This window comes from Pholis gunnellus, assembly GCF_910591455.1.
Source record: "Pholis gunnellus genome assembly, chromosome: 6".
NCBI classification, from domain to species: Eukaryota; Metazoa; Chordata; class Actinopteri; order Perciformes; family Pholidae; genus Pholis; species Pholis gunnellus.
Window position 1 is genome coordinate 26,234,205 of NC_136532.1, and position 27,541 is coordinate 26,261,745.

The following is a 27,541-nucleotide window of genomic DNA, read 5'->3' on the forward strand; positions in this document are numbered from 1 at the left end:
TATTTTGTTTCTAAAAAAAAATGTCTACTGCCTTTTGATCAAGTAGAGTTTGACTTTTGATGATTTCAACCAATTAAACTCATACATGAACACAGATTGTATCTTTTTCTTCGGATTCTGACAGAAGAAATTCTGATTATCAGTTTGACAACTTCAAACTCTTCACCGCCTTTTAATACCTTGTCTGCTGACACGCTGAAATGTTGGCTTTCATGAGAAATGATATTGACCTTTGACGGCTTGAGAGGGAAAACTGATGCCACCGGCTGAAGCAATTTTATTCCTGTGCGTGTCTTTCCATGTGTACACTTATGACTGAAACTGATCCACCAGCAGCCGGCTCGATCTTTACTCAAGTGAAAAAGAGACCCGACAAGAGAAATGATGTGAGACAGCTGAGGGGAAAATGACAAAAAAATAAAAGGCATACATTGTGACAAAAAAGAAGCTTATAAAATATAAAATCGACATTTTCTCAAATATCTGAGTGTTTGACATTGTACCACTAATTTCCCATAATTTGTGAATATCAAAGAATCTAATGAAGCGTGCATTGAACTCAATTGGATTGCAGAGTACAGCAGAATGGAGCAGCTATGCATGGTATCAGAGAGAGAACACATACAGAGGGGAGTTCCTGCGCTGCAGCTCTAATCACGACAAGACAAATTCTCCCAGAAATCCAGAGTTGTCCATCATTAGAAGCCTGTACTACACTCGCTGACAGATTCTTATCTCATGTACTGGAGCAGGTTGGGGACCAAACGTAAAGCTGGAGCGAGATTAAACAGATTAATACAGTGTGCGTCCATGAAAACCACATTGGTGTTGATCCCATTGTTGACAGCAGTGACACCAATGGAGCAGCACATACACACAAAACAAACACTCATTAACGCCGTACAGTACACGAATACAAGCTCATTATACGTTACAATGAGTTACGGTCCTCTGGAGAACAGTGATGATACATAAGTAGAGGCTCTTTGTTGATGAGAAGGAGGAAAGAGAAGAACAGGGATAAGAGAGGAGAGGGAAGAGAGGATAGGAGGAGGACGGGAAAATGAGTGGGCGAGGATGAGAGGAGAGAAAGAGAAGAAGAGAAAAGAAAACCGAGGAGAGGAATGATAGGAGGTAAATGTTAAAATGAGTGGGTGAGGATAAGACGAGAGAAAGAAGAAGAGATAAGAAAAGAGAGAGGAGAGGAGAGGGAAATAGAAGGAGAGGGGAAGAATGATAATGAAGAAGATGGAAGGATGGAAGGGAACAGGAGAGCAGAGAGGTGAAAGGCAAGGAAGAGAGAGAGAGAGAGAGAGAGAGAGAGAGAGAGAGAGAGGCAGGTCCAGATGAACAGCCTCGGGACTCTGGAGACTGTTGTCAATCACAGTCAACAGTGTTCAGAGGTCAGAGTTTCCTCTGCTGGGAAACACCATAAATAACCTCATAAATAACCTCATAAATTCATCACTGGCGACCATGGCAACACAATGAGAGAGAGAGAGAGAGAGAGACGCACACGCCAACACATTCTTTCTCTGAATTATGGATATACGTCTTCTCTGTATACACAGTATACTGTAAGCAACACAGTCTCATTCGAATGCCGTCAAATACACAGGAGCACAGGAGCACAGGTGTCGAGGTGGATGGATGGAAGAGACAAACAAAGGACTTTAACTCAGGAGACCGCTGTTCGTGTCCCATGTGGAACCAAGTTGATGTTGACTTATTAGAAGTTATGTAACCATGTTTTACAGATCTGATGATAAATCAACTAGTTAGTTGTCTGAGAATGTTTTTGGTACGAGGAGAGCCTTTTATGTAACATACTGAACTTACGTCACATTCGTAACTTAGGCTACGTAACCGAGGTTGCATAACAGAAATACTTATTTAACCCAATCGAGTAGTTTTGTTGCCTGAGTGAGGAGACCAAGAAATAAAAGAGCGGAGAGTGAATTAAGCTAATGCTCAATTAGGATTTTGGGGCCATTTATTAAGGCCTTTAATACAGTAGATAGTGACAGAAGAGAGATATCAGGAAACAATGGGAGAAATAAAATACTACTTCTAAATTATGAAATGGTAAATCTAAGTCATAAGCTATTTAGTAAATACGAAGATATAGCAAGCCGATATTTGGAGTCGAACGTAGGAAAACAAAACATAAAATATTAATAATAATAATAATTAATTATCATTTACCATGATTGTTACACCAGTATTTTTTTATTTTTTACTTTTCATTCAGTGTTTTCTTTTCCTGGCAGAAATGGGCTTCTGTGGTAACTAATGAACAGATATATAAGTTGTATAATAATGAGATCATGATGTGTCTCAGAGTTGAATTGGATGAATTTATTCTTCTTCACAGACGAACTGTTTAACCCGAGGAGCACGTTACTGACGAGGCTCTGATTGGCTTCTATCGACAATCAAATTAATAACCGACATCCTTCAAGTCAGTCCAGAAAGGCAGTCAGGGTCCAGTACGATGATTCAAACAGCTTTTAACGAAACTTCCTTTCTTAGAACTCGACACACAAGACGTGCGATTATCATCCTCGATACTTGAAAACAATCCTGTGTTTTCTCACATTGTCAGAAGAGCACAATGCAATCCAGGGAACAGGACTGCGGAGGAAGAGCGTAAACAACATTACGCAATCAATGCTTCTGAGCATATGCATTTGAAAGGATTATCTTTCAGCAGTGATGGCTGAAAAGGGTTTAAAAATATAAATATATATATATATTTCTGGGACGATGCCTTCACAGCAAACGCATGACAAGTAATCAGGAATACAGCCGGCGCTGCCACACACTCGATATCACCCTGATAGAAATCAATGGGAGCACACCGTCTGATAAGCAGCGTCATCCAATGATGTCGCCTTTAAATGCTCTAATTCTTCTCCCCCACAACATGTCATCAACGGTATAAAGAAACGCTATTCATCCCCAACCCCGTCCCCTTTGATCACCAGCAGGAACAGCAGCTTCCATAGTTCTCTCCAGAAAGCACGAAAAACAAAAACACAGTGGGATGAAAGTTTTCTGCCGGCTTCTCGATCTGTGAAACGTCTCATTGAAGGCCTCGCCACGCAGAGAGTGGTGGCACGATTTGCTTTTCTTTGTCGACAACTTCTAATCTGCGTCTCCCGAAGCACACGACCGTCTGAACCGATTGTAAAAAATGCCAACAAAACAGCATCTCGGTTCAACGACCTGGACGAGGTGCAGCTATACATCGAAGACAGACGGATGATCCCTGCACGGATTTAATGACACAGTCCTTTGTGTTTGAACGGAGGCAATCATTCCTCGGTATCCCGGTGTGAACAACCAGTGAACCAGCTCCCAGATCTGTTGATTTAGCACCGAGCCACAGCAGACAGGCTGCTGTTAATGCATATATTCAGATCATGACCGAGCTGCAATCAGTATGTGATTGTTAAAGCAGATTAGAGGGCAGTGTAACCTCCTCTGTACTGCTTCTGGCCCGTGGGAAACAGAACTGAGTGCTTACTAATACTGACCCATACTGACCCCCAGTGATCCACGTTTTTCGAGAGGGGCGCAGGGGAACGGAAGTGACCATATTTGGACGCCGGAGGAGTGACGTAGAGATGCCGTATACGGCTCTGGTAGCGGCAGCGACCTGTCAATCACAGTAGCCCCGCCTTAAAACATCCCCTGCTTTATGGTCTGTGTGACTCTAAATGGACCATCATTTACTAAATGAACATCATGCTGTATTGAAGAAGACTTGAAACTAGAGATTGAGACCATAAACTCATGTTTACAATGTTTACTGAGGTAATAAATCAAGAGAGAAGTAGAGTCATTTTCTCATAGACTATTTTTCTGTGCTGAGTAGATGGGCATATATTTTAGAATATGGAGCGTAATCCTCAGGAAGTCATTTATTTGACCATAAAGACTGATGCTCGAGGAGAAAGACAGTGGAACAGATGCCAAACAGTAGGTGGGGAGAGTATTATGGCGCTCTATAGATGGATTCCCACTCTTCTTATCCTACACAGTGTCTGACATTGATATCCATAATGGTATCAACCCACAGTTCAGCGTTTTTAGAAGAAGACCTTTTCAGTACCTACTGATGCCTGTTAAATTCTGTCTAATGCATAAAAAAAAAGAAAAGGTTCAAAGAGCAATAAACTGCAACACAAGAATTAAAAACTAGTGACAAAAACAAGTGTCTGTGACTTACGATATTCATGAGAGTGAGGAGATAGTTCTGCACATGCTCCTTGCCGTGAAAGCGAACCACCGAGTCGTCGACCCCCAGCAGGATTTCAATGTTGTAGTCGTCCTCTCCGGCATCTCGGCGGCGGCGGCGGCGGCGGCGGACGGTCTCATTGACCTGCCGGGCTACAGAGTCCAGGGTCCCGGGTACGTCCAGCTCTGGTTCTGTACAGGGATCGAGACGGCGGACACGGAAGTGTTAGCAAGACAAGAAGTCTTTAAAACGAACACATTTAATCATACTGCACAAGTGGAATGCGGTTATCTAAACAACACACACGTTTCTGTGGACAACAGCTGCTCTGGAGCTTTTACGTTGAAATGATGAGTAAATTCACACCTCGGTCCACTGTTACGATGAAAGTACTGAAGCTCACAAGAGGGTTGAATCAATATTAATGAGTTTCTTGTAGCTGCAGGACTACAGGAATTCACAGTGTGTGGCAAAGGTGTTATATATATATATATATATATACACACACGTATATATATCATTGATGACTGCAAACAATTCACTCAACCACTCGCCAAAATACCAGGTTTGTTTTCTGGTTCCAGCTTCTGAAATGAATGGATTTGTTGCATTTCTCTGACTCATATCATTGTTATTGTGAACATGTTGGGCTGTTGGTTGAACATATTAAGCAATCTGAGGATGACACTCTGGGCTCTGGAAAACTGTGACGGAAATCTAAAAAGTATAAAACACCTAAGTTGGCCATACAACACTTGCTAGTTTTTTTGTTTGTGAAATAAGTGTTTAACAGTCATTGTTATTCTATTAGTATTGACGTACTATAAGTTGATTCCAACTGGGATAAGAAGCTCTTTATTGCATTGCAATTCCCTGCCTGTAATAAGCCCAAAGAAAATATACAATGTGTCGTTCTTTTTAGGCATTTTTACAATCTACAGAATATTCGTTGTGGTAATAAAACAGGAAAATCATGTTCGACTTCAAAGTTTACGTCTCCACTGGATATGAAAATGAAGTGAACTATCAGATTTGACAATATTCAGTTTCCTCTGCACTTCCTGGCAAAAGCGTTTTCGTTCGGTTTTGAAGGAGCACGTTTATGACCTCCCCCCACTAATACCGCTCAGCTTTCCACTGAAGGCTGAGGTGTCAAACCCATCACTGCCGATATGAAATCCTTCACCCGGTGTCCTCGGTAATCCTTCTCCGAGAGCCGATCAAGGGGCCACAGATATCCCTTACTTTACACTTTGCTTTACAGACGCACAGGACATTCAATTTTCCACTGAAATGACGGCGAACTGCCGAATCCTTCGGGTGTCAGCGGCTTGGCTGTTCGTAAAAGCCAGCAGGAGAGTTGCAGGATGACAACTCGGTGGGGAACTTCTTGCCATGTGAATCATCAGAGAGCGTTTTAATTCGCTGGAGCTTCAGGCCAACAGTAAGCCTGTCTGCTTCTGTCTGTTTGGTTTGGTGTCAACCGCAGTTTTTTTTTAGTTTTTCTGTCTGTTAGTTTGAAAATATTGGTCAATTTCGATCATGTTTGATGCAATCTCAAATTGAAACTAGAAAAGTGCTCTCTCTCTCTCTCTCTCTCTCTCTCTCTCTCTCTCTCTCTCTCTCTCTCTCTCTCTCTCTCTCTCTCTCTCTCTCTCTCTCTCTCTCTCTCTCTCTCTCTCTCTCTCTCTCTCTCTCTCTCTTCCTTGCAACAAAGGCCAAACACGTGGCCTGACACAGACGAGGTACGTCTTGTTCTTAGCCTAGACGATTGCCGGACATGCCTACAAGAGGCCATTGAGCAAACAGTCTGTCATTAATGAGTACAGACAATATTAGACTGATGTGTCCAGTAGTATGATCTCCCCTCAGGCTTGAGCCTGCTGGAGATAATGAAGAGTCTGAACCTTCGGTGCACTCAAGGTTGTTTAAAACAAGAGTTCTTCAAATGTTTTCTGAGACCTTCTCTATGATTACAAACTTCACTCCAGCACAAGTTTGCTACTTATTTTAATTTTAATTTAACAAACTCTGAAACTCTTTATTGACAGAAACACTGCAATCTGAACATCATTAATATTTCCATCAGCAAAGCAAAATACGTCAATGTTCTGTTTGCTTTTACTGTGCGCTAACAAAAAAAAACTATTTTACGTATACATGGTGTGAATATGTAATGCTTCAAACAATGAAATTGACTTTAAAATCTCATTAACTGCTAACAAAGCCGCCGACATTTATCAGCTACAGCTAAAATGTTTGGCTGATGACGGTCCAGGCTTTGTGCTGCACAGCTCGGAGTAAACGGTGTAGAAGGTTTTTCAACAGTAAATCATTTTTTTGCAGACTCTGGTTGTGTGTGTGTGTGACGGGAGCGCATTTAAGACGAGCCCATCTTCATTCAAACTGAACATATATACTGAAGGCAAGAGAGGTCATCTTTCATTTGTCAATGTCCGCCTGTAGTCCCCAAGAGGGACGTTACAGCATGAAAATAAATGGGTTCACGTAGGTTCACGGAGCCCACTTACAAACAAACCGGTCGGTAAACAAAGGGCACGTGGAATCACAAGAAGCTTGTGTGTTAAAGACGCTTTGGTGAGCTCTCGCAGCGGGGTGAGTCAAAACAAATTTGCTTCCAGTGGCGGCGGTTTTAGCCGAACGTGATCACGGACGTGTCAGCGCTCAGCATTAACCTTCTCTGGCGTTCAAGTTAAGATCATTCATCAGATGAATAAAAGCCACTTTCAAAAAAACATTCAAGCGTATGTATCAGTGACCCAAAGGGCAGCGCTCTTGGGAGAATGTTAAGAGATTTCCAGGCGTCTTAGCACAGTTTTTGTGCGCTCTCAGCTGGTCAAATTAACCGAAAACTCTCTCGCGAACCACCCGGGACGTATTTAGTGTGAACTATGATCCCACTGAAATGCCATGAATACGAACGTCTGTATGTGAAGACAGGCGAGGCAGAAGCTCCTCCGTGCTCTGGTGAACTTCCCCTGAATAAATAAAATGATTAAAGCAACAAAACAAAAAAAAAGATAATAATCCTATATTTCATCCACATCGGGTGAAGATGCTGCGCTGGTAAATACTTCGAAAAATCTCAAGCCATAAATAAAAGCGAAGGCCGTTTTTTCTTCTTCTTTTTTTTCTCCCAAGGATGCTGAGGGCCACAGACAGGGCCGGTGATTGAGTGGAGCGGGAGCTAAAATAAATAAGAAGAAATGGCTGCCACCTCAGCTGTGGCCCAGGCTCCTACAGTGTTGGGATTGTGGAGTGCATTCCTCCTCTCCGCCACTCCCGTCGTGACACAGGCATTCTTGTGCAGCCGGCCAACCCCCACCACCACCACCACCACCCCAGAGTAAACAGGCTTTCTAAGGTACCTACTTCAAACGCACAGGACTTCCCCTCAGCAGCGCTCCTTAAGACCGCTAGTGTGCTTCAGTCAGCGGCCAGCACCCCCCCCCCTTCCCCTCCGTCCTCCACCTCTCGCCCCACAGCCCAGTCCCACGGGAGCTCCCACCGTGCAGCCCAGGAGATGGGAGTGGCCCCCCAGGCCAGCGTCTGCTGCCCACACGTGGCACCGAGCAGCAAAAGGTGGCACCGAGGCCAGCCAGGGGCGGCCGCAGGCTAAAAATGGCACAAGAAGGCAGGCGACTCGCCATCAGCCCGGAGTGGAAATCTACTGTGTCTGCTGTGTGACGCCTTCAATATCCACACTTGCACTCCCTACACTTCATCAGGAGAAAGGACACAGATTGTATTGCCAGAATTAACCTGGGTGAAAAACAAAAAAAAAGGTGAATTTGCATTTGTTTGTTCAGATTGAAATGCTTTAACATATAGGGGGATTTCTCTTGATATTTCTAATTATAAATGCATATAAATCTGACAGCGAAAAGATGTTGATTTATGGGAAAATGAAACAAGTATCCAAGTGTATTACAGCAACAAAAAGAAGCATTTCTTTGCATTAAAATATGAGCTGTAATCCTTTCAGCTGTTCCTGCTGTGTAGTGATGCTGCAGGATTGGCCTATATAATGTAGCTCTCCTGTATGAAATGATACGGAAATGCACATTTAAAAGGGGGGGATGGGAATACGCATGAAATCTACTCTGTGAGCTGAATGTCATTGGCCTCATGTGCATAAATTAGTAAGGGGTAAAGATAAATGGGATGCAGTTGTTTCGTTAGAGAAATGATGTCACTGACATGTTCATGTTTTCACCGTTGAAGCTATAATACATTGTTTTTAATGACTGAGGATCTAAGTGAGACTTAAAGGTGCAATGTGTAGCACCTTCCGAAGAAATACACCTGAATTTGAAGAGCGAGGCGAGTCGTCTTCTCATTTCTGCCACTTTGAATTCAACACTAGGGCCGCACACAATTCATCCAACACTACTCGTGATCATGATTTTGGCTTCCTACAGTTAAATGAACATGATCGACTGCGATGTTAAAATGCGTGAATCAAGCACTTTCCTAAAGACAGCCGGCCACCAGGGGGCGATCCAGATGTTTTTGGGCTGTAATGTAAAGCGCCGGCCTTACAGCGCTACATTTAAATATTTTGTCACTAAAAATCAATGAATAGGATAAAGAATGGTAACAAAACAAAGATCTCAATATTGATTAAAACAATCGGGACTGTCACATTGGCCATAATCCTTCAGCCCTACGAAACACACACACACACGGACCACGGACGCATTATTAAAAAAGCCCTCGGTGCAGCTCTACTTCTTCGTTGTCTGGACTGAAGGCAGACCGACTCTATCGCCTCTCGAGCAACAAGCGGTATCACAAAGTACAGGCCGGACCTCGCTGGATGGCGGTAGATATCTCTGCAGCACAATGCGTCAACATATTTGGCGAAACAGCTACTTCCCTCACACTCGGCCACATCTTACCTGTGGCACCTTCAATTTCAAAAGGACACTTTAAACCTGCAGTTTGAGCCTGATGAGCAGACGGTGCTCTGACAGAATCGGCTTCAAAAGATCAGAAATAGCGAATTCATCAAAACTGCTCTCGCAGCATCGAGCACGCTGCGACACAAGCAGGTGCGAGCCAAATCGCTCCAATTTCACGCCGGCTTTCCTTGGTGAGCGGATAACTGGAAACGGGCTCAGAGTGTCATCTAACCGGCCGTGAGAATGGCGGGATCACGGGGGGCCAGGAGAGCGTCAGAGCATCGACCCCGACCGTTCAAAGGAAACGATCTCAAAGGAGTCCAGTGAATGAAAGAGGTCACAAAACAACTCATTAAAACACGTGTGACCGGCTGAATCCTGGTTCCAACTGGTGCACCTGTAGTTCGGGCCGGGCGATATGGTCAAAATCTTCTATCCCGATATACAACTATGTATATATATCAGGATAACATAGTTATTCAATACATAAATAGTCTATATGAACCACATGGTGAAGCCTAATTTGTACGCTCCTTCGTGAAATAAATGCTTAACGAATAGAAAGAGTATTTTCTATTTTAATTAAGAACCTGAGTTAGTATGTGCTTGTTATTATCAATTGAGACGATGTAATTGCGTGTCACAATATCTATTGAAGGACGATAAATAATCTCGCATTATCATATTGTATCATTCAGCTGTTGTACATTAAAATGAGCCGTGTTTTACAGGTTTTTATTTGGCCCAGGCTCTCTGAAATATTTGTAGAATGCTTCAGAATTGTAAACACACCTCGCGGTACAAGACAGTAGAAATATGGAATCTATCATTTAACCTTCATCCCTGACTAGTCTTAAAATAAATAATAATCTAATATAAAGAAAACGTGTCTTCCATGGGGACAAAGTGACCTGAAATCTTTTACTTGCGTTAACACTGTATTTGGCAGATGGCAGGTGCTAATTTCAATCCTTGCCATTGACCAATAATATCAATCTAAAAACAGTTCATGGTGTAAATAACCTCCCATTGTGCCGTCATACATGCCCAGTGAGACAGGGCTGGAAATCTTAGGTTTTATTTTTTAATTATACAACCAAAAAAAAAAAACCCAGCCCAGAGTTGCCAACTCGTTTGCAATGAAAGCAGCAGTAGCTCCAAAAAATTAGCTGATTCTAGCAAGAAAATTGCGAAGTCGGCAACTCCAACAAGCCCCTCCCCCTTCAGGCCTCCCTCCAAAGCCACTCCCCCCAAAATGATCTTGAATGAATGTAAACAGCAAACATGGCGGCAGTTAGTTCTCACAGCTGAGAAGCTATAGCAGCTTACACACAGAATACACACAGGCTGACAGGACGGCAGGGAGACAGGAGGCCAATCATCGCAATCGAGTCGAGTAAAATGATCGGACGGGTTGTTACAGTCCTGCGACATTTTCTCCTCTTTTCTGTCAGAGCCTTTGATCGATTGATTGCTGACAGCAAAGTGCGAAGCTGACAAATCAACAAAAGGATGTGAGTGTGAATACAAGGTGTCAAGACTCTGGGCCTTCAAAGAACACCATGTTCCTTCACAGCATCACGGTCCTTATCTCATGACAAGAACCGTAATAATAACCTGGCCACACACTAAATTAAACAAGACATCCAATGGAACACAGTCTCCACCAATACACCACAGGCGTTTGACATTAGCGTCTGCTTGGTCAGCCGTACCACTGCAACGCTGAGGGCCGCTTGTTACTCACTGCAGCAGAGTGTGGCAGTTGTTTGCGGCGCAATAGTAACTTATCTGTTGGGTTTTCTTTTCTTTCCCATTTCTCTTTTTGGTCTGATTTATATCCTCGATTGGTCCGGGTGGAAAAAAACAAAACAAAAGCCATTATTGCCACAAATCTTTTCCTGGTCGAGATCTCATTTTACAGTCGCCTTGAATAACGTTTGTTATTTGGTTGCTGTTGCTGCACAATTTCAATATGGCTTTCAGAGAAGCACAGGTCTGTGAAGGACGGCCTGAAATCAGGTGCACGAGACCACTAATTCCACCTTAACATTGAAAACTAAATTACCATCATTTGCATCTTAATTATTCTACCAGAGCGGTTCCAGCACCACGGTGTCGTGGAGCTGCAGCTGATTCAGTGCTGGCAATTTACTTCTTGTCATGTAAGGGGAATTTTGACTTCCTAGGGCACATAAAGCCTGGGATAATTACACTGGATTTTACGGCTGAGGCGCTACTGCTTTGGCCCTTTTTTCTTCCCTCCGCCCGTATACAGTTGAAAATGAGCAGTGACAGCAGCACAACAGCGGCCTAATTACCAGCAGGGCCACCGCAACAGGAGAAAAGATGCTGGCCGAGGCAGTGCACACAGTGGAGAGACGCCACGCAGCTTTGTGGTCCTGTGTTGAAGTGTGAGGGTTTTTTAAAAAGCTGCGTTTGTGTCTACGTGCATTCTATGCGGCCCACCCGAGGCTTCTGGAGCACTATTAACAGGCTCGCGGGGAGTTTTAGGCATAAAATGTAAGCACACTCCTGCTCCCACTGGGCCTTATATTATTAAAGCAGTACTAATGATTTCTAAGTCGTGGCTGCTCTGCCTCAGAAAACAAGTCTTTTAGAACAAAAGTAAAAGATAATTTATGACAGAAATGTTCCTTAAAAAGTGCGTCAGAGATGCTTTTACCCACATTAACCGTGAAAGATGCTGCACGTCGTGATATATTACACAAAACACTTGAAACTAGCCATACTAGCCGCTAGCTGTCCGGGCGAGCAAGCTGGCTAGAAATTAACGTTTATTTCCAATATTTATCTATAATTGAATTCAACAGAGCGGAAGAGTTAAATCTATTGTTCGACGGGCAGAAGACGCCGTTAAGTGTTCTCAAGCGCCTATTTCTAAGGCTTCACCCCAAGATAAAAATAGTACAACTTTTGTAAAGCTGCAGCCTGCATCTCATGTCATGTGACTTTTCTTTCTTCCACGTCCTCATGTCACACTTGCAACATGCAGGGCTCTCCGATAGCGGGGAACGTCTCATTGGAAGGCCGGCCATGTTTTCAGCGTGTTTTTGCCGAGCAGCGCATCAGACTATTGTGGCTCAGGAGCAGGAAACTCCAAAGTGCAACTAGAAACACACACAAAGCTAGAGCGCGACGCAAATGGGACCTTATCAAAAAGACATTTTCACTCTACCCACCTGCTGGACGAATTGCCATTCAATTCCATATATTTTGTATTTTTTTGCCAAAGCCATGTCCATGAGCGGCTCTATTATTGCGCTGGAACAAAAGCTTTGGATCCATGCCACTTTGGTAGGAGAAATGTCACATTTTTATATGAAAATATCCACAGGCAAAACTGTTAACAATAAAAAAAAAAGTAATTTGACATCTAATACGTAGTGGAGCGAATAGACCAAAGTGGTACCTGAGCATCCGCCGCTGTGCCGGCTTCTGAAGGATTCATTTTGCTTGCTGGAGAGCCGGGAGATAAACTCACGGAGCTGGTGACAGCACAGCCAAAAAAATGGAAAAACATTTCAGCTTTGATATTCCTTTAAAAGGTTAGAGGACACTATTCTTGCTGCAAACCCTTTGCAGCAAACAGCGGTGTATTCAGTGATACACATCTCAGAAAATTATAATAAAAAATGTGGATCTGTGATCTAGAATGGGCAATGATAGAGGCTCTCAGGTTTGCACTGCATTTCCTTTCTCCTCAGTAACGTCAGCGCACCAAACCAATGTACATCACATTGAGCCGACTGTGGATGTTTAGACCAGTTACCTACGAATGATACCGACAAGCAAACAACAAGGGATTCGTGTGGCAACGTTCCAGAGCGGTCACTCATCGGGGTTGCTGACGACAGCTGACCGGGCGGGACCGCTGGCCAGTTTCTCTTTAAACTTCTTGTTGACCTTTGACATGCAGGGTTTTTATTTAAGGTTTTAATCCCGACTGCCAAATCAGAAAATCAAAGCCTGAACCACGACTCAAACACAATCCATACATATATTAATGAAGCCATGAAGGCGTTAGGCAGTGTTTGATGTGAGTGACACTGAATTCTTGTTATTCATGTTAAATCTTGATACCAATGAATCATTAATGGCATTTTTAAAAAGCAAAAAGTTAAAATCCTTACGGGTCCCAGCTTCTCGTCTGTGTTTTTGATGCCACCATGGACTTGTTTGTTAGTTTGTTTGTTTTGCTTTAAATTAAAGTACGATATTAAAGGATCAGTGTGACATTTAGGGGCATCAATTGTCAGAAATTATAAAGTATAATATGATTAAGTGTCTTTAGTGTATAATCACCGTAAAATAAGAATCGTTGAGTTTTCGTTAGAAAGAACATTTATATCTACTTATGGAGCCGATCCTCTCTACGGCTGTCACGGTTCACCTCACCGCTAGATGACACCAAATCCTTCACACTGCAGCTTTAAGAACGTGTCCGTTTATTATTGTTACTGAAGCTCTATGTGTGTGTGTGTGTGTGTGCGTCACGCTGGCCTGAGCTTTAGAATTGAGACCTGGACTTGAAAGACTTAAGTCACAAAACGACTTGAGCTTTGATTGGACTCGACTCCCTACAGACTCGAGTTGACATTTAACATCTAAGCATCATGGTTTTGACTTTGTAAAGTCATCAAGAGAGCAACTTATATTATAGTGTTAGTGTTAGTATGAGACAGAACCGAAGCCCAAACATACAAAAACAAGATCCAATTTGACGTCATGAACTAGAATTATCCCTCCGTTATTAGCCCGGAACGTTCAAAGGACTTGATTCAACAAATTGAAAGAAATCAAGAAACCACGACGAATAATCTTAACAGCTTTGACAGAAATATGTCCAAACGATGAGCCAGTTCAACGGTCAGGAGTCACAACATTTCACGGAGCTTGTGAAGACTAACCGGACTTGAACTTGCCTTCAAGGATTCGACTTTACTTGACTTTGAGGGACTTGACTTTAGACGGGCTGTGATTGCTTGTAACAGCAGCTGGTTTCTGTGTTTGAATCTATTTTTCTCTTTGTTTTGCTGAGGAGTGATTTATTTTCTTCTTTTCAACTTCAAGAGCACCTGAAGGTTCCCTGGATGTGATTTATATTTGTGTTTGGAGGACGGAGCCTGTGCTCACAAACAGTCTCTGACGACCTTGACTACGGCCTGAGACGCTGCACACACACAACTTTATTTCTGTTGTTTGTTTGAGAGCAAAATCACAAATTATTGTTCTTCGATCTATGTTCACGTACGGTTTGAACGAACAAGATACAACGTGAGAAACTGTGAGATTTAGAAGAGTTTGATTTGCATATTGTTTTAACTTGGACAGAGCCAGGCTAGCTGTTTGCCTCTGCTACCAGTCGTTATGCTAAGCTACGCTAACCACGTCCTAACTGGAGCTTCTTACCTGAACAAACATGAGCGGATTTAGTAAGAAATCTAATTTGGTAACACTTTCTATGACGCCCATGTCTAGAATGCATTATAAGTTATAATGCATTCTAGACATGGACGTCAGAGAAAACGTTACCCACATTGATAATAATACTGTATTATAATAGTTTTAGGCACTCATAAACAATCATAATGCTTTACAACAATAATCATAAACATTATAAAAAGTCTATTATGACTTATAAGGTCAGGTATCATAATAATTCACGATTACTGGTCACTCCCTGATTTCTTTTGAAGGGATTACGGTGCATTATAATTGTTGAAATATTGGCATATTCGCCAATAATATAATGAATAATATCGATACGGCGATACGTCACCGTACAGAAGCAAAAGAAAGTCCAGCTCCGATTCACTGGGACTTTAAGTAAAGTGAAAAAAAACATTACAGTTATGCAAGAAAACACATTAAAATGCTGTAATTATAATGCATTACAAAAATATTATAATGAATTGCAACTATGGGAACTACAATACATATGATACTTGCAAAAAATATGAAGTATGATACATAATTCCATATTCAATGCTTTAAAATGTGTTATGATTGTTACTATAAAGCATCATGAATACATGAGTGCTCATGACTTTAATGCAATAAGCAGATTATAAAGCTTTATAGGCGTGTTTATCATGCATTATAGACGTGGGCGTCGCAGACTTAACTTGAACCTGCTTTCTGTTTACAACATAAAAACGTCTCTGTGTTGCCGGCGTGCTTATCTGTTGTCGGACTGTCAGGCTGCTGTGGAGTGTGTTTGTGTGCGAGTGGAGAGGCAGAGGGAGAGGCAGCGCCGAGGCAGACAACGGCGAGCCTTGTTGGGGTCGGTCGGTTACAACATGCTGCAAAACTTAGGCTTCATTCATGGTGGGGTGCGAACTGCCTTTTTTGGAAGAAATGCTCACTGTATTTCCTTTCACAGAGTTCAATATGTTTTGGTGACCTGCATCCGTTTTTTTTTTCTCTCTCTCCAACTCTCTCAAAGAACAAACAACCCAATGTCATCGTCAAAAGATCAAGTGACAAGCTGTTTCCACTCTCTCCCTGCCCAACACAACTGATAAAATACAGGAATGTGGGAACCTCAAATACTGAATGGAGCCTATTTTTACCTCGGCCATGAATGTTTGTGGTCCTGTTTGTTTTCATTTTAGATGTCAGAATAACTTTTTTCGACTTTGTGAAGTAACAGTTAATGGACGGCTACTTTTTAAATTCTTTCTAGCCTTTTTCTATTCTTGATTTCAAAGGCATTTTGAAGCTTGTGACGTAATCATCAAACACAATCTTCATCTAAATGGGGACAAAAACATGATTTCTTCGGTTAAAAGTAAAGAAAAAAATAAAAAATGACCCAACTAGCTGACGAAATATCTTGGAACGGCTCGGAGGATTTTGAGTCTGCAGGTTTTTCCAGATGATCACCAGCTGGTTTCCCTGATTGTGTTTCGTCTCTTGCACGGTTGACGGGTTTAGAAGTGAAACAGAGCGGCGCAGGAGCTTCCTCTGAAAAACACTTTACCTCAGCGATGACGATTACAGGTTTAAAATTTAAATTAAAATCAAGAGTTTGTGATTAAAAAAAACATATGATGGAACTGGTCGTTGTGGCTTCCATGTAAATGATAGTCAAGCTGTAAGATGGAAACAAGCTTTTGCACCGCGAATAAAAGCATCGACCAATCAGGTTGTGTGGATCGGACGTGTTCAAACCAACTCCAACAACCATGGATGTATGAAGAGAACTGGATACAGCGTTGGAGGCGGTGCAACGTTCAATTCAGATGAAGATGAAGGGATCTTCCGGAGACTTTCTGCATTATGGAGCCCACAAAACAAGCGCACTTCTTCCGCCTCCCGGCCCCTCGATCCAGCCGAAAAATAATTCTGGGTTCCGCTATTAGACTTTTAGGACCTTATGATGTAAATAAGGGCTATTTCAAGTGTTCACACTGGGATGTGGATTTATCTCAAAAACATTTATTTTTTGGGGGGAAAGTATTTTTGGGCCCCGTGGCATCACACGACCGACCCAGAAATCCTAATTCCACCTTTTTTTCCGCCACTTGCATTTTGCTTCAAAGCCCGGCTCTCTTCCCGGAGGCTTGATAACAACAGGGAAGCTCTGTGTGTGTGTGTGTGTGTGTGTGTGTGTGTGTGTATATTCATAACCTTTTTAAACCAAAACCTGGGCACCTAGTCTAGTTAGTAGCTGCGAAAAGCACAACAAGTACGTGAGGATTGAACAAAACCCCCACACTTCCCGTCACTGACCGTCAACAACCGAGAGAGCAGCGTTTGAGATGAAACAGCTCTTCAACAACAGTCCGAGTTCTGGTTCTAGTTTTTAGATGAGCGTGGTGAAATCTCCAGACGTGTGGGCAGTGTTATTGCAGCTCTCACATTCTTACACAATGAAAAGACATTTGAGCTAGGCGATGAAAAGTAAAAGTGTTGCAATACCGGGGGAAAGTCCAAAACACAAATATCTTTTTTCCGTCCCACAAACAGCTGCAATCCATCCTTTAGGTATTTCTCTCTAACGGACAACATAGTAGTGGACGTAGTATCACAACAAGCAACGAGAATGTGAGGTATTTTGGCTCCGGCTAGCAGGCGGACTGGATGGAAAGAAGAAAGAGTTGCTGGTGAGCAGCTCCCAGCTGCCATGTGACTTTTGGAATTTCGACTGGATGATTCACAGCGAGTCAGGAGAGAACACAACACAAGCGGTTCTTGATTCAAAAATATTGGTCAGTGCTTCCAAGGATCTTTTCCACCCTGCTTCCAGATCCTTGGCTCGGGCCGGGGTCGGTAATTATCACCAGGTTTCAGATGGAAAGAACTCATCATCGGGCGCATTCAGGGTTTTTCGTACTTCTGGAGACGTACGAGGCAATGTGGATAATATCTTCCCAATGTGCCGCTACGTCATGCAAACGGGGAAGAGATGTCAGGTGGAGCACGAGATCGGCTTCAGTGAGCAATTATTCACTCTGCTGGTGGAACTGAAGAGGGAGGAGACGTCTGTATTCAGCGTGTGCTTTCATCTTTGGATCTACGTAGCGTTCACTTTGAGTGTTGAAAATGTGCTTCTGCGCACACACACACACACACACACACACACACACACACCCGAGGGGAGCGTTCACACTCACCTCTGACTAAAATGACTTTTGTTTGCAACACATAAGAGCAGTGGCCAAACTCTTTTGTATTGTGATACATATACACAAACATATAAGGAAGTCATGGACCAAACAAAAGTAAATGTGTAGTTGTTACACACAGTGTCCTCTAACATTATACTCATTTTCCCAACGTTTCAGACATGTTCAACACTCACTCGCTATCTTTTTGTTTACCTAATCGACTGAGGTTCATTTTTTTCAACGACTAGTAATGAATAAAGTCTAGTAGCTGTTCATAATGGCTGCGACTTCTAGAGTGCAAATGAAAAAGTGCCATACAGTGACATTTAGTAGAGATATGTTTGAGCCATTTAGTTCATCGTGGGTCCTTTAGAAACAGGCAGCGATGGGTCATGAGAGGAAGCAAACACCTGATGACCTTTAATGTTTCCACAGCAATGAAGGTTAATTGCTTTTCCTGTTCTAGTTTGTTTTAATTATCTTAGATTTTGAATGGCGTTTCTTTCATCGTATTTACTTGAATTGCCTTGTTGCCTTGTTGCTGAAATGCGCTGTATAAATAATCGTGCCTATCATTAAAAACCACTTCTCACATCCACCTCCTGTAATTCAAAGCACACGCCTCACGTCCCCACAATAGAAGGCAGATGGGGATGTACCGTTGTTTTTTACGAGTTCTTCGAGCTCCATCATGTTTGAAGGAGGGGAAAGAAAAGTGCAGATGTGTGTTTTTTTATGTTTCTAGTAGCAGGTAGCTGTAGAAGGAAGTCAGAATATAACACTAGGGGACAATAAGAAAAGCCATGAGCTCCTTCTGAATATTAATGTACTGATACAAGACATCAGAGCACAAGCTACTCATTAAAAAAAGCTCAGCGGGCACGAGCAGTGAGTTATTTCACGAGCTCTTTTGTGTTTGCTTGCTGTGTTGTGAGCAGAAAGGACACCGACATTAGAACTCAGTCACGTCCGCTGCATTGCCTCTACTCACTGAAACTGCACGGCAAGAAAATAGCTGCAAAACACAGCTGCTGTGGACGGTGTGATACGGAGCCGACGGGTTCCAACGGGGCACAAACAAACCACAACAAACAAACAGAAAAAACAGCTGGCGAGCTCGGGAGAAATGGCCGCACACCAACAACCCCGGCACGGTATCAGCCGTCCGCTGGCGGACGACATGCTGCCCGGTTTCCTCAGGAAGCTGAGGAAGATGACACGGTTCGGTGCAGCTGTCACCAGATAACGCTGCCGGTAAGGAGATTATTCAAACGGGCGAGCGTGCGTCGTCCTCGCACTTCTTTTGATGGCGTTAAGTCGCTGGCTGTGGAGGTGTTGGTGAGATGTTGGGCTGGGCTGCAGCAAGATGTTGTGTCAGAAAGAACAGTTACAAAAAACAACATATTAACACATTCATTCATATTTACCCCGTGGTCAGTGGGTCATTGTTGTGCGGTTGCTTGAGTTTCGTCCTCTTTTCTGGTTAATTCTAGTCAGAGCGGAAGGCAGTTGTTTATTTATTTATATTAATTTATAATCAGTTGTTTGCACAGGATGCAGATTATTATACGAACGTGTGGAAATTAAAATCAGAGCAGCCAAGATGCCCGACATAATTAGCGTTTTCTTCTCATTGTGGTGACTTTTGCTGGATCCACTGGTTTTACTAACTGTAGTTACCATAAATGTACACAAACCAGTTTGTTTTCCTTCACGTAAACTGTACAAATAACTATTAGGTACACGTGATGGTTTGTGTTGAGCTAACGTTAGCAGTCATTCGTTGGTAAGCACTGTTTTTCACTTATTGTTGTTTTGTTTATTAATCGTCATTAGTGCTTTATGTGTAAAACCTTTATGCTGCCGTGTCTTTTTAAACTTTTTTAAAAGGAGCGTCAGAAAGGAAAGATAACGAAGCTTGTTGGAGGTTTTGTGGGTTTATTGGCTTCAGCAATGACTTTGATGTCACCAGAAAGTCAGATTTTGGTATCTATAATAAATCGTATGTATGGCATTACGGTCTCTTTCACATACTGAGGATACTGAAACCAACTCATGACCAGCTGGAGGTGACACGCCTCGCAACTTAGAAAGAGAAACCGTGTTCATGCCTCCAGCAGGATAAAACGTCTGACCCCCCGTGAGTTCACTGAAGCGCTCGTCTTTAATCCGTCTGTTATCTTCATGACTCCGTATCACAGAGCACCGTCTCTTAAAACAGCCGAGCAAGTGACAAAATGTTCCGTTTCTCCTTCTGGCACAGACAAAGAAAACAACTCCAGCGGTTGCTTCACCTGGAAACAGACGGTCAAACAGAAATCCTCTTCCACCTGCATAAGTGGGTTGTGACACAGACCTCTGGAAGCTTTTTTTTCTTTCTCCTGGAAATCAAAGGAAGCCTGAGCCTGCAAGGGGAGGAATGCTCGCTCTGATCCTCTCACAACAGAGTACAGCATCTGCATTTGAAGTGAGGAGGAGAGGGAAGGAGAAAAAAAAGAGAAAGCGCCCGGCGCACCTTGCAAAAAGACCTTTTCATCCGAGGCGAGGTTATGCTGAGCGCCCACATGCTCGCGTTTAAAACGGCGCCCTACTTCACATCGCGCACACACTCGCAGCTTAGGTCATTCTTTTCCCTCTGCCCAGACTACCCACAATTCAAGAAGAACCAGACTACAATACATGAAGTAATTACTTGACCCAACCGCAGAATCTGTCACTGGAATGTGCTCTGCAACACATTTTGCTAACCGTGCCTGCGGACTGTGCCACGATATGTCGGTCTAATAGGGGGAAAATAGGCAGATTTAAGATTTAATCAGCACTAATCAGTGCTTAGATTTGCCTCGGCTTCTGCTGCACCGGAGAGCTGGCTGCTGTAGTAGTGATTAGATTAATAATTACGTCTTACTCCATCTTTTTGTCCGTCCCTAAAACGTTTTTTCATTCCTGCCGGCTCACCAAATTCCTCCACACTCCAGCCAGCAGCCACCTACTCTGCTTTAACGCGTCTATGCGACGACTACAAATCACCGCTTTCCTTTCAGCGTATAGTTCTCTCCGTCACCGTCTATCTCTGTCCCCCCCGTCAGACACAAGAGGCAGCTCACTAGTTTCCTCACTCTGTTTTCACTACAATGTGAAAATAAAACCTAATATCCACGTTGCTGCAGAGGTGCATCCCTCACCCGGGCGTCAGGCCAGATAACAGGAGATTAGATCTCAGGGGCCACACGGAGGAGTCCAGTTAGTTACTCTCACTGTAAGCCTCATTTCCAGGGGATCACACACCCACCCACCCAATCACACACACACACACACATACACACACACACACACACACACACACAGGTTACATATTAAAGCTCTCTATGATATTAGAGATGGAACCGTTGGGTATTTAATCCATAAAAAAACATGAAATTGCAGATTGATGGATGGATGTTATGATATTATTGGTTGGTTTAAGCTCACTTCAGCACACATCAGAAATCGTTTTACATTAAGAAAAGATTATTGGATTTCTTTGCAACATTTTTTTAAATAGGTGCAAAATATGATGTTGGATGTGATCTCAAATGCTTTTTTTCATTTCATCTTAACTTTCATGTTTTGAATAAATAGCATTTTTCTTATTATTATCTATACTATATTGCTGCAATTAAAATAATGTACAGTGCAAAAGCCCAAGTAGGAGAGATTTCTGAGCCATAACAAACAGACAGAAGGCTGTCATAGAACTATAGAACAACAATATGCAAAAATGACGTCATTTCCTTGGTCACGTCACATAAACTGTCTTACTATGTAAATGTTTAAAAAACAAAAAGCATGAGTTTATTATGATTGTCAATGTCTGTAGATACATGGCAACAGGGTGAAGTCTCCTCCGCCGGCTGGATGAGCACCAACAACGAAGCCGTCTCTCTCTTCAAGCAACCGGAGGAATTGATCTCATCTAAACTGGCTTTTTTTCCAAACACATTGAGGTTTTGGGGGAAATTACCGGAGCTTCTCAGGAGAAACGAGGACTTGCGGCAGAAACCTGAACACCTGGACCCCGGAGACTTCTTCTGCCCCTTCACCAATAACAGAAAGAGGTGGGGGGGGGGGGGCGACGCCGACCAGGCACACATGTCAATGTATCACCAACCCAATCACACTCCCGTTCACTTTGTGATTCCGGACACGTTTTCTATTCGCTTGTACGTGAGACATTGTGTTTGAGCGTTTCTCTCGAGCCGTCGGGGGAAAATCAGGAGGATTCACAGTGAGGGAGGGAGACGGGTCTCTGAGGACGGACACTACAAACACTACTTTCCTTTGGTTGAGCGAACAATTTCACCACAAGGTCCTAGTAGCTGTTCTGGAGCTTTTGATCATATCACATGATCTTCATGAGAATATGAGCCTGAATATCTTGAGGCTTGCACAATCATTTTTAAATCACTTCTCAAATCTTAAAAAAAAGCTTTTTATTAATGCTAGCACACTTTTATTTCATCCGTGTCTTATCTGTTGTATCATTATTATTACTATTATTGTTATAAGCAGATGGTTTGCCCTGTTGTCAGGGATTGTATATTATCTTTCTGGGTTTGTTTCGTACTCAAGCTCAAAGCCAGATGGATGCAATTGTTGCCAACAGAATCCACTCCTTTTTCCAGAGTCATAACTCAGATAACTCCCATACGGAGACGGTAGACATGTTTTTAGTTTCAGCGTGACTCACACTTTCTGGAGATATCAATAGCTCTGCCGTCCGTTGTGCATAAACACCATTGAATCCAGTTGGAAATCATAGAAAAGAAGACTTACAACCTTATCGGAGAATTATTATCTTCTTTTTTTCTTTATCAAACCATTGTTTTCTATCTGCGTGGTGTAAGTTTGCCAAAAAGGAAATGTCGAAAAACACGTGTGTACCCAATGTTCTCTACCTGGGCTCTTTTTAATTCAATTTGTGTTTCCTGTATTTATTATTTTTTTAAGTTATTGTTAATAATAATTCATAATTAATCATTTTTAACAGTCTAATCTGAATCCTGATCCTCTAGATCACCTACATCAGTAAACGAGACCATAATAAAGAAGATTGTCTATTTCTATGTGCTCGTCATCGGAGCCACCGGGTCGGATTCTGGTGAGATCAGATGAAATCATGCAGGTTCACCAGAAACTCCTTCAGCTCAGACTCCAGCGGGGCCTGGACCCAGATCCTTCAGCAGAGACCGGTTCACCGTAGACAGACCCAGATCCTTCAGCAGAGACCGGTTCACCGTGGACAGACCCAGATCCTCCAGCATAGAAACCAGTCCACTGAGGACAGACCCAGATCCTCCAGCATAGAGACCGGTCCACTGAGGACAGACCCAGATCCTCCAGCAGAGACCGGTTCACCGTGGACAGACCCAGATCCTCCAGCATAGAAACCAGTCCACTGAGGACAGACCCAGATCCTCCAGCATAGAGACCGGTCCACTGAGGACAGACCCAGATCCTCCAGCAGAGACCAGTCCACTGAGGACAGACCCAGATCCTCCAGCAGAGACCGGTTCACCGTAGACAGACCCAGATCTGGCTTTGCTGCAGCCTTCGACCTGCACGTCTCCTCCTACGGCCAGGACCAGAGCTTCGCCAACGCCGGGAGACGCCAAGCTAAACCTTAACCTAGCCCGCCACATAAAACTTAAACTTATCGTTTGACCACCAGATGAAGTAACGTGTTGATATATCTATAGCTTTGAGTTCATCACTCGACCATGAGAGATGAATCACTTGCACTCCACCAGACCATGAAATATGCAGGTTGTGCAACGAACTGGCAACCACTTGTTGTGAAGTGTGAAGTGCACGATGAATACGTGGGTTTGATATTCTCGGTACTTCAACATGGCTCTCGACACTCATCTACCCATTCATATATAGATTCACACTGCATTGAAAAACCTGTTGGCACACTAGGAAAAAACTCAAACGGCATAAAAACTAAAAGACTAACTTCAAACCTTAAACTTTATTACTTGTGTGTAGGATCCACTGCGTGCAGACTCACTTCTACGAGATCATATATAACTAAGCAACATTTAATGGAATTCTATTGCTTGACAACTTTTTTTAAAAAATACCAGAAGAGTCCCTGCTGATTAGGTTTTATGAGTTCTTTTCAGATGAAACTCTCTTCCATGAATCAAGCTGTTGATCCAGCGGAGCTCTGTAAAGAAACAATGAGCCGGATGATTATAATCACCTTTCGGTGTGTAATCCTCTCGCTCCTGTTTGCTTTCACTGGCAGCTCGTATCACAGGAATTTGTTTTATAGGAAAACAGAAAATGCTCACGGGCTGTTTTACTTGCAAGGGTGTCGGCAGAATCCCGTTCCTACCGACCCCAATTGTTAAAACTGAGAAATTAAGCAAAGACGTTGTATATTATTTACTCAGAATCCTGATCCACAAGCGGCGGGATAATCTTTTGTTATGGGCGAGGCTGCAACAGGCACAATTCCCACAGTCGAAGGCGACCTTAACAAAAGAGGATACAACCGCATCGTCAGCAAAAAGCGAAAGTCAACCCAAATCAAAAGCATCGCAAAAAAGTACAGTATGTGGCTGAAAGTAAGTCCCACGGTGTAGTAAACCCCTCACTGCCCCCGAGCACAAAGACAGGTCATAACGAATTGTTTTTCCCACTCGACTGGTCTGAGCCCAGACCTCGACCCCGTTCCAACGTCTGTGGGATGAACTGACCCTTGCATTACAGAAATGCATTGAAGAGGTACAAAGATGAACTGATGTGAGTTGACCCAGGAAGGCAACGTGTTTGAGGTCTGTGAGTTTGAAGGAGTGTCAGGAAAGGAAGGTGAAAGTGAGAGTTCTTTCTTGAACAGTTGTGATTGCTTGACTGCAGTTTCTAAAAGGTCAAGAACTATCTTTTAAAACCAACATGGACAAGAAGTCTTTAAAAGAAGTTTAACTTAAAACAATCTACATTTCCGTGACAACTCCACCTGCTGATGAAGACAATTGAATACAACTGAAAGCCCCGGTGCTACAAATAGTGGACCTAGTGACGAGATGAGTTTTGTCACCTTTGAATAAGGGTTTTAAAACTTGAATAACTACAGTTTACATTAGAAAATCTACAGGAATGTGAGCTTGATTGGAACCAATGCAGCCCCATTGCTGGGTGACATGCAGCCAGCTTTGACGTAGGAGGACCGTCTCTGGCAACGTATCCTCACATAACGGTTCGTATGATATCCTACGAAGAGTTGCTCCTCATTTCTCGTCATCAACACGTGTCAGTTTCCGCTCGTTACGGCCTTTTCCAAATAAACTTCTGTCTTCACAGAACACTTAGGTTAAGGAATAGATCGTCGTTTTGATTTAAAGAACCATGGAAGTTAAGTGACCGAAACATCAAGATGGGGAACGAGCTGCGGTCTCCTGGCTCAAAGATCGCCGTTTGTTGGACCCGTCCACCTCCTCGACCTCCTGTGTGCGATTTAGTGTTGTTATTCGTATTTGTATTGTTGGATGAGACCAGCCTGCACCATGATAACACTGTGGGGTTTGTCAAACAGAGCTAATGTCTGTCTGAAGACAACCTCATTGTCCATGCTGAACCTCATTAATGCACTTGTGGCTGAATGGGAGCAAATCCCTGCAGCCAGGTTATAAAAAAACCTGATGAGAAACCTGCTCAGTAATCACATGAGTGATACGTGACGGTGGTGATAACTACAGCGGTGAAACGTCAACGGCCTCTGGACGAGAGAGAGAAAGAAAGAGCATATGATCAGCCATCTGTGATCACCAGACCATCGACTGGACAGGCATCAAAGGTCATCGACCGGGATTGATTGATTACAAACTTAGTTTAAAGAGTCGATATTCTTTTAGCCATCTAATGTCTCTCTATACTCAAGCATTGTTAGTCGAAGAGCTCCTCGTCACTGGGATTTGCCAGCCTCTGAGGTCCCTCAGCATCATTGTTTTCACACACACACACACACACACACACACACACACACACACACACACACCAGCTGCTCTTAATCCGACTCTCGGGCCAGAAATAAGAGGTACTGAAACAAACACAGCGCCCGAACCGCACAATACCGCTGAGATCAGTCTCCCCTCGTTGCTCCCGTGAAGCCCCTTTAAAAGTGGATGTTGATTTGTTCTCACTTCCTGCAGCAAAGACAGTGTGTAAGTTCACAGAAACTATTCGACATCAGCAGCATTGAATGCAGCAATATCAAAGCCTGGCTCGTCCGGCGTATGATCAATATGAAAGATGAAGTCTGAACAAATGTGTTTTTTAATAAGTCAAGCATTCAATTCTTTAAAGTGAAGTGTCATGAAATGTCACGAAAAATCTAAGAGAATTAAAGGGATTTTAGAGTGTAGACAAAAATCACAGCTGTGCTTGTTATAGAAAGGAGGAATGACTCACATCACCCACAGAGAGAGGAACCTAGTTACTTTATCACAGATCGAGATCAAGACATGACATTTGATCAACACCAAACGATCACAAGAGAGGAGCTGTCGAGTGCAAATCATCCTCCACAGGAGCGAGCACGATCGGTGTTAACCCTTTATTAAAGAGAGAGAGAAGGTGCTCTGTGGTTCTTTTTACCTGAAGGTAAAGCTGCAATTGGAAGCAACAGGTTGCCTTAAAATGATGAGAGGTGTACAAATAAAGGGTCCTCCGTGTTGTTGTACCCTATAGTGAATATATCCGTTCCACACAACGTGATTGGTTGCTGCCTTTATTCACGGTGCGAAAGCAAAAAAAAAATCAACCTCTTCGTATTTCTTTTACCCTCCCTGCAGTTCTGTGGCGCTTCATGACGGAGACATGAGAGAAGAAGAACAGCGGGGGAGTCCATCCTTCCAAAGAGGAAAGAGATGAAACATGCTTATCTGTTCCTTCATCATGTGTGGACGCGACCATACGTTCGGTTGGCTTTTCCTCCATCCTGTCACTGAGGAGGCTGGAAAGCATCTCCACATCGCAGCTTCCTGATCGCGGCTGTTATAAAAACAAAAATGTATTTCCATTCATTCGCAGAATCTGATGTTCTTTGTGTTTATTTCCACCACAATGTTGGATTGCTGAGCTCTCCTGGAGACTGTTGTTGACCGAGGAGCTCGCGTTCCCGGCGAGATGATCACGAACAGCCAACAGAGAACCACAAGTGTGACATTTCAACCACTAATAGTTTTTCCTTTTGTGAAATATTTATTTGACGAAGGAATTCTGTGGATGTATGGAACCCCAAAGTGTGCGATATTCAATACATTTAAAAAGACACTTTGCAATAAATCGTTATATGAATAAATTAAGTAGTATTGTAACAGTAAATCTTACATGCTTATATATATAAATATATATATATATATATAAATATATATATATATATAACATTTATTTTTTAAATCAACACAGAGAACACAGCAATGGCGTGAAAAAGCTTTCCAAAGCAGCAATCAGGCCAAATCTCACACACACACAAACACACACACACACAGGGAATGTCACACTTAATGTGTCTGACATGAGACCTTTACATATGAATATATTTCCATTTTGACGACTCCTTATGCTTGATAAAACACTTGCTCCTAAACACAAAGTGATGCACATGAAGAAGTATTAACTATTGGCACAGATCTCCTTCACAGTCGATGTGACACTTGACGTGTTTCCTTCCGCAGCTGCATTAGTTT

At 42.9% G+C, this 27,541-nt stretch overlaps 1 protein-coding gene across 1 annotated transcript in view; it reads right to left on the reverse strand.

Annotated features, from left to right (window-relative positions):
* adamts3 (ADAM metallopeptidase with thrombospondin type 1 motif, 3) overlaps positions 1-27,541 on the reverse strand; it is a gene marked incomplete at its 5' end in the record, with an annotated part of 114,279 nt that overhangs the window by 58,335 nt on the left and 28,403 nt on the right. Inside the window, one exon of the mRNA XM_079161104.1 lies at positions 4,235-4,434. Coding sequence (XP_079017230.1) covers positions 4,235-4,434 — 200 coding nt within the window. The remainder of the gene's footprint in view (positions 1-4,234; positions 4,435-27,541) is intronic.